The 21688-nt window shown below is 56.8% G+C and overlaps 1 protein-coding gene across 16 annotated transcripts in view; it reads right to left on the bottom strand.

The window, feature by feature from the left end:
- The window catches only part of MACF1 (microtubule actin crosslinking factor 1), a 146938-nt gene that overhangs the window by 27824 nt on the left and 97426 nt on the right, over nucleotides 1–21688 (bottom strand). For 13 of the 16 annotated variants that reach the window (XM_088067401.1, XM_088067408.1, XM_088067404.1 and 10 more), the window contains 9 exons: nucleotides 7416–7577; nucleotides 6877–7047; nucleotides 5437–5603; nucleotides 4234–4393; nucleotides 3500–3826; nucleotides 2749–2833; nucleotides 1106–1347; nucleotides 815–1021; nucleotides 79–198 (listed from right to left, as the gene is read on the bottom strand). In XM_088067401.1, the coding sequence (XP_087923527.1) occupies nucleotides 79–198; nucleotides 815–1021; nucleotides 1106–1347; nucleotides 2749–2833; nucleotides 3500–3826; nucleotides 4234–4393; nucleotides 5437–5603; nucleotides 6877–7047; nucleotides 7416–7577 (1641 nt within the window). The remainder of the gene's footprint in view (nucleotides 1–78; nucleotides 199–814; nucleotides 1022–1105; nucleotides 1348–2748; nucleotides 2834–3499; nucleotides 3827–4233; nucleotides 4394–5436; nucleotides 5604–6876; nucleotides 7048–7415; nucleotides 7578–21688) is intronic. The other 3 variants (XM_088067412.1, XM_088067414.1, XM_088067416.1) reach the window with 1 other exon arrangement.

Raw genomic sequence — 21688 nt, 5'->3', positions numbered from 1 at the left:
AATCGCATCCCACGACCCAAACTGGACCATCCCTCCCTGCTGCCCACCCCAGCCAGCCCATCATGGATGTTCACAGACCTTCTGCACCTGCAGCTGAGCCGTTGTCTGGTCCTGCTCCAGGCGGATGGGACCCAGAGCCATCAGCTTCCTCTTGGTCTCGGCCACCCAGGCCAGCTCTGCATCAGCTGCCTGCTCGTACTGGGGAGAGGAGGGGCAGTGGTCAGTGCTGGGATGGAGCCCAGGGAGAGCTGGGCACAGTGGGGATCACAGAGGGAGCCAGCAGGAGTGGGGCTCAGCTTTCTGACTCCACGCTGCCCTCGTGGCTCCTGTGGCTGGTTTTGGGGCAGCCACCTCTCCCTTCACCCTCCCTGCCTGCAGGGACATCCCTAGAGACAGGAGCATTTTGCTCCTCCATGGGGAACTGACTCCATGGAGCGAGGTCAGGTATTCCCAGCACTCCACAGCCCCCAGTCCATGCAGGACAAGGTTTTTTGGGGAGGACTGTTGGCCTGGAACAAATCCCTGCAGGGCACGACGTCTGTCACCAGTTTTACCCCATCCCCATCACCCCTGCAGGCAGAAGCTCACAGGCAGGATAACACAGTGCTGCTCCAGAGTTACCCCACCCCAAAACCACCCAGCAGGATGGCTCAGCCCCAACCCCTGCTGCCACACGCTGCTGCTGGCCTCCATTTCTCAGCATTCCCGATGGGATTTGTCCTTCCTGGCTGGCCGTGCTTGCCATCCCTCCCGCTGCCGTGGTCCCGTGTGTGCCTGCTCTCCCAAGAAAACCCTGCAGGGGTTATTCACCTACCTGCTGAGACCTCTGAATGGCAGCATCGATTTCTTCCACCCTCTGCTTGACGGTGTCGCTGACCAGCTTGTAGCGCTCGTTGGTGTCCGACACGAGCTTGTCCAGCCCCTCCCGGGCTCTCCAGGGAACCAGCTCCAGCAGAGCCCGGCTCACCTCGTTCACCGTGTCCAGGACCAGCCTGTGCTCCATCACCTCCTTCTTCAGCTCCTGTGGAAGGCCCCCCATGGATGCGTGTCCTCCCAAAGCAGAGAACAAACCGCACACCCCCACCCCGGGCCGCTGCTCTCCCACCTTTTGCCGCTGCTGGAATTGGGGGATCTGCTCTCCAGCGGGGGATTGTGTCCCGCTGGAAGCCAGCTCGTCCTCCACCTCGCTCATCCACCCGGTGAGCTCCTCGTGGGTGGACTGGAATTTGGTGGCCAGCTGCCGGGCCTGCTCCAGCGTGCGCAGGGCCTTGGAGCTGGCGGCGGTGATGTCGGAGTAGCGGCTCTTGATCCCGTCCAGCTTCTCCTGGATCAGCAGCACCTCCTCCCCTGCAGGACAGCAGCCAGGGGAAAATGGGCTCTGGGGGCTGAAGAAGCCACCCCAGGAGGCTTCAGGAGGCACTTTCTGTGTCCCCCCCTCCTTTTAAACAATGAATTCCACTTTTCTTTGTATTAATGCAACTTCAACCTGTTTTTACTTAGAGTTACCGTTTTTCACCAGTGTAACATCCCTGGGATGGGATGGGAACTGGGATGGGAACTGGGATGGGATCCATGGGATGGGATGGGATGGGAACTGAGATGGGATGGGATAGAATGGGATGGGATGGGAACTGAGATGGGATGGGATCCATGGAATGGGATCCATGGGATGGGATGGGATGGGATGGGATGGGAACTGGGATGGGAACTGAGATGGGATGGGATAGAATGGGATGGGATGGGAACTGGGATGGGATGGGAACTGGGATGGGATGGGAACTGGGATGGGATGGGAACTGAGATGGGATGGGATCCATGGAATGGGATCCATGGGATGGAATGGGATGGAATGGGATGGAATGGGATGGAATGGGATGGAATGGGATGGAATGGGATGGAATGGAATGGGATGGAATGGAATGGAATGGAATGGAATGGAATGGAATGGAATGGAATGGAATGGAATGGAATGGGAATAGGATGGGATGGGATGGGATGGGATCCATGGGATGGGATCCATGGGATGGGAACTGGGATGGGATGGGATGGGATGGGATGGGATGGGATGGGATGGGATGGGATGGGATGGGATGGGATGGGATGGGATGGGATGGGACGGGACAGGATGGAAGTGAGCTACAAAGCCCAGCTTTGCCACAAGCCCCCAAACCACCCCAACTCTGTTCTCAGCGACGTGTCACAGCTCCAAGAAAAAAGACACAGAGCTGCCTGCCAAACCCTTTGTAATCACTCTTCCTGCTCCACAGCTCCCACAAGGACACAGGGCTGTACATCTGCTCCGAGCTCACCACATCTGAAGGAAACGCAGCGCCCCGACCCCTCTTCCCACTCATAAACATAAACTCACACCCACGTGGCAACAGCCACAACTGCTCAGTCTGGGAAAGCAGCATCAGGAGAGGGCTGGGGGTATTTTTAACCTCTTTTCCATGTGATTTAGCAGCTGGCTGCAGTGAGAAAAGCCTCCCTCAGCAGGGAGCATCCCCACAGCAGCAGTGGGAATCACCCGCTCCCCAAGCTGTGAGGCTGGGATTTTGGGACCGAGCAAATCCTGAGTTTGTGGCTTAGCATCCGAGCCTGGATGCAAACCAGCTACTTCGGGAGTTTCCAAAAGGAAATGAAGACCTGAGGGAGAAAAGCCTCCACCCAACAGAGCATGGACTTCCCAAGGAAAAGCATGTGGAGGATGGATTCCCAGACCCCCCACATTTCCCAGAGCCGAGTTACCTGTGGTTTGCTTCAGGAGAGCTTGTCCATTTCTAATGGCTTGGTCCACGTTCTTCTTCCTGTTCACAATTTCCTTGTTCAGAGCCTGAGGAAAAAGGCAAATTTGGGTTATCCTGCTGCAGGACGTGTCCCACCAGCCAGAGATGCTACGGAGGGCATGAACTTCCCTACCGAGCACAGGCAGGGTGGACAACCCATCTGAAAACCGTCCACTCATCCTGCTATGGCAATTATTGGGATTTTTGGGACTCAAAGGCCTAAATCTCAGAGCAAACCCAACCCAGCCCATTGGATCGGTGTCTCCCAAGGACTCGCTCTTGTATTAGAACCTCTCTCTTGAAAAAGAGCCTGCACAGCCCCAGGGAGCGGAAGCAGAGACTTCCTCAGTGGCCAGCCCAGCTCCAAAAACCCACCAGGCTTTTCCAGCTCTCAGTTTTGGAAACAGCATCCAGCTTTCTGAAGGCACAGGGTGGCCAAGCTGGCTCAGACACTGTTCACAAATCAAACAAACCACTTGAAGTTCCCCCGCCTCAAGAAACCCATTTTTGTGGAGGGAGGGGGCAACAATTGTTCGTAACACATAAAATCTCTTTACACTCCTCTCCAAGCCTTGGAGAGACCCAGCAGCGGAATGAGCTCCATAAAATTCAAGCCAGGCCCAGCAACTTAAACAAAACCAGATAAAACGCAACAAAAACAAACAACACAAACATGGAAGAGAGAGAAAAAAAAAAACCAAAACAGAAAATACCAGCTGGTCGGCATGCTGCTTCTGCAGGACGTCCCGTTTGTAATCCTTTACGGACACTGAGCCCAGCTTGTCCTCCACCTCAGCCAGCCAGTTGAGCACTTCCACCTCCTCCTCCCCAAAAATCCTGGCGTTGGCCAGAGCCTGGTCCAGCAGTGCTGCCTTGCGGCCGCACCGCTCCCGGACCTCGCCGTAGCGGCTCTGCAGAGCCTCTAATTTCTCTGCCAGCAGCCTCTGCTCGGCGGCACAGCTCAGGGAGGACAGCGACTGCCCGACCCCCAGCGCCCCAGACACGTCGGCAGCGTGGCTCTCTATCTCCTCCTCGAGAGCCTGGATGGTGGAGGGCAGAATGGACAACAGAAAAGGGAGGGAAATGATGAGTGGAGAACGAGGAAAATAAAAGGAACGCAACATAAAAAAGGGGGAACGCAACTGAAAAAATGGAGGAGACACGAAGGCCAAACTGAAATTAAAAGGAAACACATGGATGGGAATGGGGTTTTTTTTTTTCTATCCAAATCTGCTGGGACGTGTAAGGACGTCAGTTTAATGTTTTCAGTTTAATGTTTACCCACGCTGGTGGGTCAGGGCTTGCAGCCTCCTCTGCACATTAAACAACCTGGATAACTCCTCCAGTCCTTGTTTGTGCCAAAAACTCCTCTGGTTGTGGTGGAAACAACCACTGGAACCAGGACCTGACTCCAACCACCTCCATCCTGTTCCTGCACAGCTCCTACCTTGTGGCGGCTGATCTGCTGCTGGATTTTGGCAGTCTGGGTGCCAATGGGCTCAGAGTTGGCCAGTTTCTTCTCTGTCACCGACAGCCAGTCGGACACGGGCTCCGTGGTTTCGTGGAACTGCTTTGCCAGCACCAAGATATCCTCCAGCTGCTTCTGCCTGTAAAAAGAGTCGTGGAATCAGAAGGAAATGCTTGTTCCAGGCCAGGCTGGGTGGGACCCCGAGCTGCTGGAAGGTGGGGGGTGGAACAAGATGGGTTTTTAACACAAGAAGTGTTTTTAAGGTCCCCTCCAAGCAAAACCAGTCTGTGATTCTTTGAGTCAGTGAAAACACTCAGGAGCAGCTCCCAGCAGCTCCCAGGAAAGCAGCTTCAGGTATTTGGAAGAAGGAACCACAGCAGCTCTGTTCAGAGCAAGGTGAGACACCATGGTCAGGCAAGCTACAATGGCAAAGACAAAAATCAACGTGGAGGAACTGCAAAATAAGCTTTTCCTGCAGCTGTGCCTTCAGGATCCAGTTTATCACCCTGGAAAGGTGGCAGAAGGGCTTCCCCATTTTCATGAAGGAGTTGGAGATGGAAAGGACCTTGAAGATCATTTAGTTCCTTCTCCCTTTTGTTCCATCCCTATCACTGACTTGGAGATCCCTCAGCTCTTGGTCTTTCAGAGCTTCTGGCTGAAGACAATCCTGGATGGACAGTCCAGCTTGATGGCAATGGTTAAAAACATGGACAAGGGTCCACTCTGGCCCTCAGATGTGACCTCATAACCTCAAATATCAGCTTAGGTAGAAATAAGTAACTCATAAACAAGATTCTGGCAGCATAAAGGTGTCAACAGGATGTTGCTAAACGTTAAACCTTACAGGAATAAAAATAACATCCCTCCCCTGCAGGGAAATTATTTAATCTCAGCTCTTCCCTGCCATTGTAAACCACTGCTATCAGCATCAGCTCCCAGCCAGCCTTTGATTCCTCGTGTTTTCCAGCTGTTTCCACGTTTCCAGGATGTATCTGCACCGAAATCTCCGCCAGCTTCCCGAATGCTGTCACCCCAGGCTCCGGGGCACTGCAGCTCGTGGGATGAGCTGGTCCCAGTGCCTCTCACCTGGCAGCTGCCCTTCCCAGTGCTCCCAGTGCCTCTCACCTGGCAGCTGCCCTGCCCAGTGCTCCCAGTGCTCCCAGTGCTCCCAGTGCCTCTCACCTGGCAGCTGCCCTGCCCAGCAGCCCTTCCCAGCGCCGTGCCAGGCTCTCCAGCTGCCCCACGATCTTGTCCCGATCCGCGGGCTCGGCCGACTGCGCGATCCTGTCTCCCTCTGCCTGGATCATCTCCACCGTGGCTTTGCGATCGTCCAGGAGGCGCTGGAGCAGCTTTGGGGAGGCAAAGGAAGGGGGAAGTTACCAGATTGGGGTGGCAGAACCAAATCCAGCCCTTGGAGGGGTCAGATCTCTAATTGTGGCTCAGAACTACTGCCAGCACTGGGCTGAGACCAGCCCAGCCCAGGATGATGGCTCTGCCTTCAAAACCAGTTCAAAAAAATATGGAGTTGTATTATATTACATTATAATAATGACAGGCTTTGATTTGGGCAGCCCTGAAGTGATTAGGCAGCTGGACAGGGTGATCATTGTAGGTCACATCCAACTGAACTTTCATTTTATCTATTCTAATTCTATTCTAATTCTAATTCTATTCTATTCTATTCTATTCTATTCTATTCTATTCTATTCTATTCTATTCTATTCTATTCTATTCTATTCTATTCTATTCTATTCTATTCTATCCCATCCCATCCCATTTCATTCCATTCCCATTCCCATTCCATCCCATCCCATCCCCATTCCCATTCCATCCCATTCCATCCCATTCCCATTCCATCCCATTCCATTCCATCCCATTCCCATCCCATCCCCATTCCATCCCATTCCCATTCCATTCCCATTCCATCCCATCCTATTCCCATCCCATTCCCATTCCATTCTCCTTTTCCCCTTTCTTTTCCCTCTTTTCTTTCCCCTTTCCTTTCCTTTTCCCTGCCCCCTTCCCTCTTTTAACACTACTCAAGATCAAAACCACTTCTGTGCCAGAAGAGTTTTCCGAGCCTTCCCCACCAACCCCCTCCAGCTTATCAAGCTTTTAAACTTCCACTTGAAGCACATTTCCTCTTCCAACCTCCACACATCGGACCAAGCCTGGGTGAGAATAAATTTCTAAAATATTTCCCCACGACCCCACTCGACCTCCCCTCCTCGCGCTCCAGGGGCAGGCGCCGACCCCGGGCTGTTATCTCAGCAAACAGCGGCACACCTCGGGGCTGCTTCTCACACTCTGGAACGTTCCCTTTGTCCAGACACCCAAACCAGGCCCTGCAGCACCAGCAGCTCGCTCCTGACGCAGTGGAATCACCAGCACAGAGCGGAACTCGGGGCTGGGGAAACACTCAGTGGCTGATACAAGAGGGACAAGGAAGGGATGTGGTGATTTTGGTGATGGAGATGGTTGAGCGTGGGCAAACCGCTCATTCCATTGGGATGTGAGGAACTGAGATCCACCAGGAAACCACGGACACCCCAGCTGGACCCTCAAAACACTGCCTGGCTGTTCTGAGGTCCCCTCCCATAGAGCCACCCAGTGCTCGCTCACCTTCTGCTCCTGGATCTGGGCTTTCACCACCTTGTACTCGGCAGAGGGAGGTTTCTGGTTGGAGATGAGCTCCTCGGTGTCTGCCAGCCAGCTCAGCAGCGGCTCCAGGGCGTCCTGGAACTTCCCGCAGTGCAACAGGGCCTCCTGCAGCTGGGCCACTCGCTGGGCCACCTGCACCCCAAAAACAACCCCACTGCAGCGTCAGGAGCCTCAGCTCGCTGCCCGTGATCCCCTCCTTCCCCCAGAGCCCCAAAAGTACACTTTCCTCCAAATTATTAATTGAAATGAATTTTTAATCTGTCCTGCTTCTGAACCTTTGACCAGAACCAAAAAATACTCTCAGCTTTGCTTGAGTACTGTTAGAACAACACATGATAATCGATGGAGTCGGCTTCGTGAACGACTTGTTCAAAAAAGGACTGCCCAGGAATTATTTGCAACAGATATAAGGATCTTTACGCTTTTTCCAAAAATTTGAGATAAATAAGGTTTTTATACTTCTGAGGCAAAGCAGGGACAGCCCTTCCCCACGCTCCCACCTTCTTGTTGAGGGTGTTCCAGCGGGTGTTGATTTCTTCCATGTCGTGCTCCAGCCCTTGGACGTCACAGTTTTTCCCGGCGCTTTGGATGAGTCCCTGACCAACTCCATTGACCTGCTGCAGCTTCAGCTGGAGGGGATCCACTTGCTCCTTCTGGAATTGCTGTGGGTGGAAAAGGTGGGAGAGAAAAGGTGATTTAAAGGCCGTGGGCTGCTCTTCCAGCTGCTCAAGTCTTTCCATGGATACAACGGGCTTTCCCCTCTAGGGAAGATGCGGTAGCCACTTGCACTGATTTTATTGGAATTGTGCAAGTTTGTCTAAACCCCTCCCTTGCCTTGACCCAGTGACACAGATGTCACAGGAATCTGCTGCTGTGGAGGGTCTATCCACACCCTCCTCTGGTTTTAAATGGGTAAATCTCATTTTTCCAAGCACTGGAGTGAGGTAAAAAGAGAAAACCGAAGAATAAATGAGAGCATCGGCTCCGACTCGCCATCAGATTGGGAAATAATGCTCCTGGGGAAAAAACCCCAAGCAATTCTCACAGTGAAGCTATTGAGAACGGAGACCTGACATCATATGAGTTTTGTTAACCACGAAATTACAGGCAGCGAGAAGCTCGCTGGATTTCGAAAGACAAAGGCAATAGGCAATTAATGTGCGAGTCGTTTACCACGGATTTGGCACGGTCCTGCCTGGGAATCCTGCGGGGAAAAGCTTTCTAAACCAAAAAAGATTTGATAGGGAAGGGGGAGGAGAGCGAATGAAGCTCCCCATTGTCAGGAGAGGCAGCAGGGAGAATCCTGTTTCTCCGGAGGAGATAAATGCTCTTTATCAGAGCTGGGGATCTGCTGGAACCACGCGCTGCCCGTGCACTGTCCCTGCACCAGTCCCAAGGGACAAACCCTGCCTGTCCCCACAGCAAACAGCCCAAAATTAGGGAGCAGATTCCTGGCTCTCCCTGCTCCCCTGGCCCCATGGGTGAGAGAGGAGCTGTTGGCCCTGTCACGACGTTTTCCCGTTGGGAAGCAGAGGGGATGGCAGCCAGCCACCTGCTCCCTGTGCCCAAGAATGCACGGACGTTGCCTGCACTCAAAAAATTCCCACTTGGATGCAAGATCTCCCCCAGCAGAGCAGCAGCTCGTGGAGGACACGGCTCTCTGCGGCCGGAGAAGCACAAAACAAAACGCCACAAAAACACCAAAATCCCCCAAAACGCACAGGCACAGCTCCCAGCCCCAACAAGAGGCGCTGCTCTGACTTTCCCTGCCTCGTTTCTAGAAGAAAAAAAAGCCACTTCTCCCCAGCAGAGCTCAGCAAGCTGGGAAGGGCAGGGAGGTCCCTCCAGGACACGAGCGAAGGGTGAGCTGGCAGACACTGTCCAGAGCTGTTTGCTGATGGAGAATTCTGCCACGCTCAGAAGAAATAAATGGGGACTTGGAATCACCGATTCCCGGGCTGCTCTCCTCTTACTGTTTATATATGGAGCTGCTGGGTGGAAGAGCCAAACCCACAAAAGGATCAGGCTGATAAGCCTGGCATGCCAGGCTGGTCTGAAGCTCTCCCTGTGCTGCAAAACAGACTCCAAAGGAGTCAAGCAGGGAGGGGAGCCCTGTGGAAAAGCCTGGATGATCCAGCCTGGGGTACCTGCTACACAGGTGTCAGCCAGCCTGAGAGCCCTGAGGAGCCTGACAAAAATAACCCCAGCAAAGGCTGAGGGCGAGCGTGTCCAACACACTTGTTTTTCCTTTGCTCATAAAAAGATTCCAGCGATTTAGTTCATTAACCTCGCTGTGACTCAGCTTGGGAACAAATGTTTAACGACTCCCCTTTGCCATGGAGCGAGGTGTCCTGCCCCGGGGAAGAGCTGGACAGACATTTTGGGAGAGCAGAAGGATATCTGCTCCACCACACCTCCTCCTCCTCACCCCCAAAAAAGCTTCCCGAAGCATCCCCTCGCTTTCTGCTTCCCTCATCTCCCTTAACCCCACTGCTGCTGGATGTGGAATTGCAGGAAGCATCTCCAGCAATGCTCAGAGCAAGGGCAAGGTTTGTGGGGTTCACAGTCGGAGGTGCTGAACCTAAAATAAGGATTCCCCCGATGAATTTCAAGCAATAGACAATTAAGGCGAGGACCCAATGGTTTTTTCCTCACCCAGGTCCTCTCTGGGTGTCCCAGCCTGTGCTCACATGGACCCCCCATGTGAAACCAGCCCTCCAAATGCGTATCTCAAAGGGGTGGTGCAGCCCAAAGGATGAGTAATTGCCACCAAATCGGGATTTTTGGTGCTGACTAACTTCTGATGTCTCCTTAGTGATATTTCTCCTAATCCAGATGGCAGGAAATCAGCGCTGGGCTGTGGGAACTCCAGCAGCAAGGCGTCTCCAAGGCAAGAGCCACGAGCACCACAAAATCCCCAAACACCAGAGGGAATCTGAGCCCCTTCCCAAGCGCTTTCTGAGCCTCAGAATGCTCACAGAAAAAAAAAAAAAAACTACAGACGGCGATGACTGCACGGGACAGGAATTGCTTGCACTTGATTCGTTTTACAGGTTTCTCTTTCCTGATACATTTTCTGCTTCAAAGATGGGAACTCCCTGCCAGGAGCAAGAGAGAAGGTTTTTCTGAAGTCCGTGATTTCCATCTGAGTGACCAAAATGTACTTTTAATAAGCCAAAAAAGTAAGTCAACATTTCAGGTCATCGAGCAGTGAGAATCTTTTGCCTCCCTTACTTACACAATCACACAATTCCACCCCAACCTCCACCAAAAACTTTTTTGCCTGCCAAATTCGAGCCGATCTCAGGGAGGAGAAGGCTGTTTGGAAGCCCAGATCGTGCGTTACTGAGTGGGCTCCCACCTCCCACCCACCCCTGGAGTGCAAAATAAAGCGATTTCTGCGCCCGAAGCCCCGGCTGCGGGAGCCCCAGCAACAAATACCTCGTTATCTGGAACGAATCCATCTGGGAGAGCAGGGGGCCCTTCTGCCAGGAGAGGGGCACCGAGGGGTCCCCCCGTGCCCGATGCCCCCTCTCCCTCGCTGGGGCGCGGGGAAAGGGCACCCCCAAAGCTGCGGGGACGGAGGGGGCCCCTCAACACAGCCCTGGGGAGGGTTTGTGCCCTGGGTGCTGCGGCAAAGGGCGTCCCCAGAAGCTCTGGGGTGGGGGGACCCTCCTGTGGGAGGGGTGAGAAGGCACCGGGGGGACCCTCCCAAGCTGCCACCCCCGCTGCGGGTGCGCTGGCCACGGGGTCGTCCTCCAAAGCCGCCCCTTGGGCGGGCAGGTGCTCCAGGATGGGCGGCACAAGCGCGACGGCAAAGTCGGCTGTATCCCCCGAGGCCACCACCAACGGCCCGGGGTCACCACCGAGGTCCCCGGCAGCGGGTGCTGGCGGTGGCACAGTGGCAACAGGCACGTCAGCAAAGGGTGGTGGGGCTTCCAGAAGCTCCTCCACCATCAAGGGCATGGCAGTGGTGGATCCCAGAGGTTCCTCAGCATCCATGGTAGGATCCCCGGTGGCTGGTGGCATCCCCTGAGCCTGGAGCTCCAGGACAGCCGCATCTCCTGGTGAGAGTGGGTGGGTTGGAGCAGAAAGCTCCCCAAAATCCCATGGGATGGCAGGCCCTGCAATGGTCAATGTGCCGGGAAGCTCTTCGGGGGCGGCTGGGCTGGCAGGACACGGGACCTCCCAGCTGGGGGCAAACAACAAGTCCACATCTCCCGGCTGCAGGATGGCTGCTGGTGTCCCCCCGTGTGTGACAGCCACGGGACACCCCTCTGTGTGGGCAGCCCCTTCCAGAGACAGGCCACGGCCCAGGGAAACCATTTCCCACGGGAGGTCCTCAACAGGCACCGGGAATGTTGTCAGAGCCTTGGAGCCTGGCTCTGATGCAGAGCCAGCATAGAAAGGAAGCAGAGAACCACAGCAAGCATCCCCACTCTCTGCGGGATGAGTCCAGCCCTCAGCTCCACTCCCTGATCCCAAATCTGTGGCTTCATCCTCAGAAACCGGTTCTGGGACATCCCAGTTGGCAACCTCAGTCCTTTCAGGCAGAAGGTGATGGGTCCTGAATGGATCCCTGCCCTCAGCGCCAGCCTGGCTGTGCCACGTGGGCGACCCCAGCTCCTCCATCGCTGTGTCTGGAGCTGGGGGCTGGCAGGGGGGCACTGGGCCAGGACAGGTCCCCTCGAGAAGCAAGTCCTGGTTATCTTCACCCCACCCCACTGGAGCGCTGGGGTACCCATCTCCCCCCAGTCCAGCAGCTGGATGTGCCCCTGTGCCAGGACATGGCATCCCACCAGCCACAAACTCCACAAGTGGGTCAGGATCAACCTCCCCCTGCAGCGCCGGGGAGCACTCCAGGAGAGACCCCGACCCTGCCATGGCCACGGGGCTGGGGGAGGCCCCTCCGTCCGAGTCCGTTGGGGTGACAGCCAAGGTGTCCCTTTCTGAGAAGGGCTCCGTCAAGGGCTCCAGCATGCTCAGCACCTGTGAGCTGCAGGTGACATCAAAGTCCTCCAGATCCGACACAACGGCCGAGTCCGAGGCGCTGATATCCAGGGGGGCCCTGTGCTGACCCCCTTCAACCACCAACTCGGCCAGTTTGGCCGAATCTGGATCCAGCCCCTCCGAGTCCATTGGGGACATCTGAACCTCCAGGCAGCTGGGGACAGCTCCATCACCCCCGTCCTCATTCAGGCACTGCTCCTCCAGCTCCAGGAACATCTGCACCGAGTCCGTGTCGGACAGCTCGGGGCCCGTGGGGGTGGTTGAGCGCTCCAGAACTGGAGCAAAGTCCTCAACCCCACATTGCACCGCAGCATCCTCCCTGCAGCACCCGCTGCCACCACCCCCTGGGGACGTGCAGGACCGGGAGGTCCCCGGGCTGGGGGCAGAGCCATCCTCTGGAGCAGTGGATTGTTCCCTTTCTTCAGAAATATCTGCCAAGCAACAGCTCCTCTTCTCCTCTGCCACCAGAACAGCCTTTCCTCTCTCTGACAGCGTCGCCTCCTCCCACTCCTCCATCATCACCCAGCGCTCATCCTCCTCAAATCTCAGCTCAGATTCCGTTTTCTCCCTGAGATTGGAGGTGATGAGAATATCCAGTCCTGTATCCAGCAGCTCTTCACTAAGGCACGGAGAGAGGTTGACGTTCTCCACCGTAGAGTCCGACTCGGAGGCCTCCAGGGTCTCCTGGTGCCCATCGTTGAAGTTTCCCCTGATGAAATTCTTCCTGGCTCGTGGCCAGGTGGCACTGGGGAGCCGGCGGGCCCTGGCCAGGTCCCTGGCGCGGCTGTCACCGGCGTTCAGCAGGGCCTGGCGCTCATCCCGGGGACCGCCGTAGCCATCCACGCTGAACTGCTTGGCCACCAGAGCCTCTGCCGTGCCAGATGACTTGGAGACGTGCTCCAAGGTGAGAGACTCCGACATGGGCTCGCCGGGGTCGGGCTGGCCCGGCTGCTCGGCCAGCATGGCACTGGAATCCCGCTTATCCCGCAGGGAAGGGTTGGAAGCGCCCACCTCCGACACCTCGCTCAGCGAAGCGCCCATCCTTTCCGCAAACTCGGTGAAGTTGGGCGGCATGAAGGACTTCCACGAGCGCCGGTTGACGTTCTCCTTCTTCTCGGGGTTCGGTCGCCTCTTTGGCGGAGCCGGCGCCGGCTTGGAGACGTCGCTGCTGAGCTTCAGCTGGTCGAAGATGACCCGCTCATCCAGCTTTTTGGGTTCCGGCGGCCTGGACTCGAAGACGTTGGCAGCTCCCAGAGTCCCGTTGCTGGATATGGTGCTGCCATCCCCCTTGCCGAGGGTGCTCTTGGAGAGCTGGTTGAGCTTCGATCCCTGATCGATCTGCTCGTTAATTCTCATCGTGTCGTATATGGATCTCTGGGGCACGTAGCAATCCTCTATATAACCATCCTCATCCTCGCCCTTCCCCAGGCAAGTGCGGTTCTGCCGTAAACAGTCTGGCCGGCTCAGTGGTTTGCCCATACTCTCGTCCTTAGGGATGACGGGACCACCACGGCAACCTTTTGCCCGCCACGGCAGGAAGCATCACACACGGCCAGCAAGTCCCAAACCCGCCGGGGCAGCCTCAAATCCCAAAGTGACACTACAGGGACGGGGACGGGGACCGGCAGCACCGCGCCGGCTCAGCAGCCTGCCCAGCGATCCCGAGCGGTGAAACAACCCATCTCATCCCCCCCCCCCCGTCCCCCTAAATAACCCCATCCATCAGCGGATCGTCCAAAATCCAACAGCTTCGGTAAAATATCCCAAGCAGTTCGCCACAGGAACGGTGGAAGAGTTTGAAGCTCTTCAATTATCCCGTCCGTCCTTCTTTACTAACAAAGGCACTGCTTGTCCCGGCCGCTCCCGGCTGGCAGTGGCGAGCGGCTCCGCGCGTTTTCTGCCCAGCTCCGAGCGCCGTGGAAGTCCAGCTGCTCCGAATTAGCCTCTCCCCCCGACTCTCGTGTTTTCATTTGAACTGAGCTTGTCAGCGGATATTCGTACAACTTTAAACACAGGAAGTTCTTCACTCAGGGCAAACTCGGAGGTTTCCTGTCTCAAAAACATGATGGCATTGTCGCTGCCGTCACCTCGCCCGGTGCCACCGGCGCTGGCAGAACCCCCAAAATCCGGCCGGCGGTGGCGGCGGGGCCGCGGAGTCCGGCGGTGGAAGAAGGTTGCTGGGTCTTCTCTTTTTTTTTTTTTTTTTTTCGCTTTCTCCCCAGGAAAAAAAAAAATTGGCTATAAAACGCATCCAAAAATGGCAAAGGGACGGAGCGGGATGGAATCCCCTGAGTTGCCTCCGGGAGCCGACGGGGGGGACGCGGAGCAGCCGCGGCTGGAGGCGGCTATTGCCGCTGCTGCTGCTGCTTCTTCTTCCTCCTCCTCCTCCTCCTCCTCCTCCTGCTGCTGCTGCTGCTGCCGGCCCCGCTCGCACTAACTTTCCCGGCGGCCGGTGTTGGGCTGCGGCGGCTCCGCGCCACCGGGCGGCCCGGCCATAGCGGGGCGGGGGGCGGCGGGGCCGGTACCGGCGGCGATGCGGGGAGAACCGGGTCGGGGGGGGACCCTCACCCACCCCGGGGTCCGCCCTCCCGTTCCCCTTCCCCGCCGCTTTCGCCCCTTTTGTGCGCGGCTCAGCGGCCGGGCCGGGGGCGGGGGGCTCCGCGCCGCCCCCGCGGGCAGCCCCCGGCCGGCGCGGCGGGGTGCATGGCCGCTGCCTTCCTCCTCCTCCTCCTCCTCCTCCTCCTCCTCCTGTTCCTGCTCGTCCTTCTGCTCCCTGCCGCCGCCGCCCGCTCTCCTTCCCGCCGGCGGAACAAAAGGCCGAGCCGCACAGGCCGCCGCACGCCCCGGCCCCGCCGCCGCCGCCAGCACCGGCTCCCGCGGAGCTCCAGCCCCGGCGGAGGGCGGGGGGACGCGGGGGCGGGCGGGGGGCGGGGCCGCGGGGCGGGGCGGCAGGGCCGGGGCCGCCCCCTCCCCGAGATCCGCCGTGCCTCCCGCACCCCCCCGCACCGACCCCCCCAGCGGGCCCGGGAACCGGGGGGGGCGGGGCGCGACCCGGCTGCGGGACGGGGGGGGGTGCTCGGTGGCAGCGCGGGGGGGGGCCCCGCCCCCCCCGCCGGGGATGGCCCCTCCTCCGGGGGGAGGCGGCAGCCCCCGACAAAGAGCAGCAACGCCCTGGCTCGGCGGCGGCTCCGGCTCCGGCTCCCACCGCCACCGGCCCCGCTCCCCCGGCCCTTTGTCCGCTGTTCCCCGAGCCGGAGCTGCGAGCGAGATGGGGACCCCCGCACACATCGGGTCTCCCTGCTCCTCACAGCCGCCCTCGCACAAAGAACCGAGTTTGGAAATCACCGAAGAAACCCACCCGGAACACCCCCAAAGTACCAATTCTGCCTTCCCCCATCGCTCTGCCAAAAAGCCACCCGCAACTTGCCACCGCTCCCCATGAGCACTGCAGGCTCTTTTCCTAAAAACCGTGATTTTTACAGCTCCAGCTCTAGGGTAGCACCCTGCTCCTCCCATCCTGAGTCCTGTCACCCTCTTTTCCTCCCCCAAAACCCTTGGGTTTAAGAGATGGGGAGCATTGGAAGTGGGGAGGGAGGCAGCCCGGGCGCGTGAATCACCGCTGCGAAGTGATGCTGAGGGAAGTCACAGACTTGGGAGAGAAAACAGGAGGGTTGGGAACAGCCTCCACGCATCTCCAGGCAACAACCCGCCCCACCAGCCACCCGGCCTGCTACTTTGGGATGAATTATGGCATCGGGATAAAAATACAAGGTGTTTAATACAGAAAAACGTGCAGCATTGCACTCCAAAAGCGCCAGCACCGGGAGAACTGGGCCTCGGTCTGCGCTTTGCTGCGCCACAGCTTCATCAAAAGCCTTCCCACCTGGCCATGGAGAGCCACAGCCAAGGAAGATGAGATCCCAAATATTTTTTGATGCACTGCCATCCTGAAAACACTGAGGCTTTGCCAAGGTCTTGGTGTGGTGTGGTGGGAGGCCGGCTTCCACATCCCCAAGCTCTCCGACCCTTCGCCCCCATGTCCCAGCACCGACTCCTCACAGAGCAGCTCCAGCACCACATTCCCAAAGCTTTGTTTTGCTCTCAGAGAGATGGGAATGAGTATTTTGTGGAAGGGAAGGCTTCGGGGGCAATATTAAATGGTCCCAAGTGCTCCTCAGATGGAGATTTTTGCGCAGTGGGAAACCTTTGGAACACCTTTTTTTCCACCATTAAATAAAACCAAGGAAAAGAGCGGCAATGAGGGAGCAGGGATCTGTGGGGGGATTCCAAACATCCCCCAGCCAGCCCCTTTGCCCATCCAGGGCGTGTCCCCTCCACGTCCCCCCAAGCCCTCCTGGACAGACAGCCGGACATTCAGCCCTGCAGCCTCCTCCAGCCCTCTGCCAACACCTCCAGAGCGTCCCAACGCCTGGACTTTTCCCCTTGGCGGGGGACACCGCAGCTCCTGGTGGCTGGTATTAATCCAGAGCAGCTGAAACAACAAGAGGACAACGGTGCTGTGCTACCACCTTGGCCTGGAGCTGGTGGAGCTGCACCGTTACCGCTCCGGGGCCCCTCCGCCAGGAATCCCAGGCATCTGGGCTGGGGCGAGGAGGTTTTTTTGTTCCACTGCGAAGAAGGAACGATCTCTCTCTCCTCTCTCTCTCTCTCTCTCTCTCTCTCTCGACGTGGAGCTGCCCCGTTTCACAGCCAGAAATTCTTTTCCCATTTCCTCACCGAGTCACGTGCCGGGAGCGAGCCGAGTCTTCCTCCGACACATTCCCCCCACCACCAATTTCTAAAACCATTAGGGCAATACTGGCCAGGGACGAAAGCCAGTTGGAAACCTGCAGTGCTTGGCCCAAAGATCTCAGCCACGGCTCTTGCAGGTTCTCCAAATCACGGCTTTAGGCCTCCAAGTGCCACCCCAGCGATGGGGACAGGAGCCAAGCAGTGCTGGCAAGGTCAGGGCTTTGCTTGAGCTTTGTGTCGGTGCAAGGGATGGACATGGAAGGACACGAACATTCTGTCTGATTTTTGTCCTTTTGGGTGTTTCTAAGTGACCACCAAGACCCCTCATCTGGCTTTTGCTCAGTCCCCAAACCTGCCAGGAACAGCTCCTGTTACCCAACCAAGATCTGGACCCAGGCCACATCCTGCAGACAAAACCCACCCAGAGGCTTTTCCAAGACCTTCTCCAAGTAGGGCCATCCCCATTTGTCTCCTGAACCTGCTGGTTTCAAGTTTTCCTCATGTGGCCACCAGCCCTGGGGCGTGGGGACACGGCTGTCCCTGTTCTGGGCTGATGTCACCCTGTTTACAGCTGTGCCACATCCTGCCACCGCTGCTGCCACTGTCTACATGGCACAGCACAGTTTGGAATCCAATGTATTTTTAGTTTTCCTTTACTGCATCTCAGCAGCTGGAAGCAAGGGACCTGTGTTGTGTGCTGAGCAGGAGAGCTCAGAGGCAGCTCAGGATCGCTGATGGACAGGTCATTAATGAGATCAGGGTGCAACCAAGGGTCTTCTTTGACCTCAAAGCTTCTTTAAACTTCGCCTTGGTGCCCTTCTGCCTTGGGAGTGCAGGGTGGATGGAGGAGAGCTCCTGGCAGGTCTTTCTGACCATGGCATAAAATCACAGAACAGTTTGTGTTGGAAGGACAGGAAAACTCATCTTGTCCCACCCTTTGGACACTTTCCACTTGAGCAGGCTGCTCCAGCCTGGCCTGGAGGGATGGGGTGGCCACAGCCTCTCTGGACAGCCCCGTTCCCGTCACCGTGTCCCCCACATCTGACTCCACGAGTGCCACCCCTGGCCTGGGACACTGTGCCATGTCCAAGCAAGGCAGAGTGGATAACCCCAAGTGCCCCCAGCCCAACAGAAGGACTGAGGGCGCATTTCACCCTCCCTCAGACGCTGCAATAGAAGCACAAAGCCAAATCAAGCGCACGCAAAATCTCCCTTAGAAACGGCGCTTTAGGTTGAGCTGGGATTTTTAGCAGAGGATTCATGTTTTTTAAAGCCTTTCCTGCGCTTGTCAGAAGGTCAGAGGGACTTCTTTCTTTCCCTCTTGCTCTCCTCACTCATTCCTTTTCCCAAGCCTCTGTGATTGCCATTGCCATGATCCAGGCAGGAGCACTGGGGTTATTCCCACCCCGCTGTGCTGCTCTGGGTGCTCCCTTATCCCTTTGGCTGACTCCAAACCTCACATCAGGGCTCTGCCACCACTCAATCCCTCCTCAAATCCTCGGGATGCAGGGAGCCAGCACATCTTTAAATCAGCCATTTGGAGCCTGTTCATTCGGGACTCTCCTCCACAGGGCTGTGGGAGGAAACCTCGCCAAGTTCCGTGGGGGTCTGCACCTCCACGGGGAAAGTTTTAGGAAGAGGTTAAAATCCAAACTCCCAGAGAAACCTCCTGCACTTTGGATGCACAGCTGCAGTGAGAGCTGTGAAAAAAAAAAATAAATTAAAAATTAAATTTATTTTGTTCTTCCAAGAGTGCAGGAGCTGCACCGCAGCGCTTTCGCTGCAAGGCAGCTAATATAGATGTTGGTATAAATAATTCTCCTGAACGAAGGCTGGAGCCCACGTGTTACAGCAGTGCTCAGGCACAGCCCCACGGCACTCAGCGTTCCCATGGAGCCCCATCCTCGTGCACAGAGCGCCCCAAAACTCCCCTGGCAGCAACCTGAGATGGGACTGGGAGACAAGAAGGGTAGAGCCACGTGCCGGGGCCCTGGTGGCCAGGAGGTGGAAGCTGCTGAAATGTTCATTTTTGTCCTCAGCTGCTCCGTTTCCCTGCAAATTGAGGCACCCTGGGCTCTCCGGGCATCCCCACTGCCCAGGCACCGCAGAAGCTGCAGAGGGGCACAACAGGTGAATAATGAACTGTTCTGAGGCTCTTTAGGAAGTGAGCTAAGTGTGTTATCATCCTGAGAATCCTCTGGATGGGAGATATCTAAACCACTCCTCCAGCAGGAGAATTGGCAATTGTTCCCGAAAGGCTGCAGTGACTGATCCAAGCCCGAGTCCTTCCCTGCCTGCTCCAGCCCCAGTGGCCACCGTCTCTCCCTTCCCAAGCCTGGCTTGGATGCTGTGGTGACATCCCCATGGCTCTTCTCTCCCTCCTCTGCTCAGCCCTTGCAGACAAAAACCTTCCCCATCTCCTCCTCCCTCGGATCCTCAGCTCCCCTGGTCTTATGCAAAGCCGGTATTTTTAGTATCTCCTGGAAACGTTGTGAAGTGTCATCACCACCAGCTAACGAGTGCTCCGGAGAGAGGACATTCCTCCAGCCATCTCCCCGGGCTCAGCCCTGGCAGGGTCACCAAAGCATCCGCAAGTGGGTGGCTTTTGGAGCACTGACCCACGGCAGCTCCTGAAAGGCACCATTTGATCACAGCCCGATTGTTTCACGGTCAAGAGAAGAAAGGGGAAGGAAGGGAAAAGCAAAAAAAAAAAAAGCTTCTCTATGATTTGGTCGATCTCAGCAACTCTTGGCTTAATTCACTCTTGTTCTCGGGATCAGGGGAGCGCCTGTGCCTCTGCTGACACGTCAAGGTCAAAGCCCACCCGTGCTTTGCTGATGAACCAGCACACCGGCAGCGCTCCCTCCGGGAAGGAGGAGCTCCAGGGGTACACTGGCTCTTCCCTCAGCGCTAAAATCCACTCCCAAGGAGCCAGGAGGCTGCCAGGGCTCCTCTTGTGCGAGCACAGGATGGCCAGGTTGGAAACACACCCAGCCCTGGACCTGCAGCTTGGGCCACTCTGCCCAGCCGGGCTGGGTGACAGCCCTGGCACCCGGCACAGCCCGTGCTTATCTCCCCCCTTTTATCATCCCCTTCCCCAGCGAGGGGAGATGGTGCCTTTAAGGCAGCTTAACAGCTGCCAGAGAGGAGGCATTTCTGCCTGTGCTGCTGATGCTGAAAATACAAGCCAGAGATACTTTAAGTAGGTCTGGAAAGCGTTCAACGAGAAGACACCGTCACGCAGCCTGTCCCCGCTCCCAGCCCAGTCCCACCCAGCTGCTCCCAGCCCCACGACTGTCGGGAGCCGCACGCATTCCTCCGGGGGCACAGAAGGGTTAAAAATACCCCTGGGCCAGGCTGGGGCACAGCAAGTGGCAGAGTGTCCCTTCCCTGCCACATCCCATTCTCAGAAAGCCACCTCCCCTTGCCCACCTGCCGGGGGCTTGGCTGTTGGATGGGGTGTGGAGTGGCCCAAAAAAGCCACCCTGGAGGCGTGGGCTGGCTGCTGGAGCATTGCCTGGGTGACCACTTGTCCTGGCTGAGGATGGCTTGTCCTGCTGCCTCCAGAAATGAAGGCTCTGGGTGTCCATGCTTTGGTGTCAATACCTGGTGCCATCAGCACGTGGAGTCGCTCCTGCCCTCCCAGCCCAGCCCTGCAATCCCAAAAGGGGATGCTGCTTTTCCTCCTCTGCCCACCCTCTGCTCTCATCAGGAGGGTTGGAATGAGATGATCTTTAAGGTGCCTTCCAACCCAAACCGTTCTCTGATCTCCAAGAGCAGCTCTGCAGTGGCAGAGCTTAACAGTCCCAGGGAGAAGCACGAAATTATTAAGGTTGGAAAAGACCCTCAAGATCACCCTACAAAGGAAGGTCACAAAATGCCCCTTGTGCACCCAGGGACCACCGAGGAGCACAAGCTGCAAACCTAAACGGGCCGAAACTTCTGGGGAGAAACCCAAACTTCGATCCTCCTGCAAAACATCCTGGGTGAAACACTGCAGGACGCTGGGCAGCCGTGTCCCCATCCCTCCCTGCCTCTGGCATCAGTGGCTTATGCAGTGGACACGATGAGGTGACATCAGTGGCAGCCCCCTCTCCAAAACCATCCCCCTCAGGCAGTGACACCTGGGAGAAAGCCAGGGACACTGGCTAGTGGCACTTCTCTGAGTCAGCTCCCTGCTGGAAAGGCTGGGGGAATTACGAGTCATAAATAAAGCGCTGAGAGGAGCTGACATTCCCCAGGCAGGACCCGGAGCAGGGTCACACAGCAGCACTGGGATGGCCAGATGAGTAATTCTGGGCCTCACTCCCTGCATCACCACTCCCGGGATTTCTTCCCTGATTTTTGTTTTTTAATTGAAGCAGACAAAGAAGGGTGCTGGAGGCACAACGGCCGACCTGACCTACTCTAAAATAAAGCAGTGAGGCTTCAGTTATTGCTGTCTAGGGATTCTCCCTCCCCCCTCTTCATCATCCAGCATTAAACCTTTATTGGTGTGACACAGCACTGCCGGAGTTCACCACATCCAGCAACTCCAGTTCCCAAAAACCTCCCCAAAAACGCCAGGAGGAGAGGCAGCATCCCAAAACCCCTTCCCTCCGTCACCTTGGCAAAGCCATCACCCAACCCAAGGCTGGATGGAGGAGACCCCCCTCCTGCTCCTCCCTCATCTCCAGGGTGGGGTTTAATTAACTCTGGAAGCGAGATCCTGGATAAACAGCCCGGCTGTGCCAGCTGCGGCAGGTCCTGGCTCGCCACATTCCTGCGCCGTGCCCGCCGAGCTCAGCTGTGGTGACAGCAGGAGCCACCAGCCCACGGTGTCCAGCCAAGCACAGACACGTCACCAGGTGTCCCAAAGTGACGGGGACAGTTTGGTTCTGTCAGGTTTGATGGGGTTTTTTTTCCCTTGGGTTTTGGAGGAAGCGCTCTGGATTCCTGCAGAAATCCCTTCTGGCTGCTCGGAAGGAACGCAGGGCTGATCCTGCTCTCATCTTCCTCACGGGGACAAAGT

The sequence above is a fragment of the Pseudopodoces humilis genome, chromosome 27 (genome assembly GCF_049639895.1).
Source record: "Pseudopodoces humilis isolate 2021_Gansu_Grassland_sample_001 chromosome 27, ASM4963989v1, whole genome shotgun sequence".
In the NCBI taxonomy this organism is placed as follows: domain Eukaryota; kingdom Metazoa; phylum Chordata; class Aves; order Passeriformes; family Paridae; genus Pseudopodoces; species Pseudopodoces humilis.
This window is presented reverse-complemented; position numbering and strand designations above follow the sequence as displayed.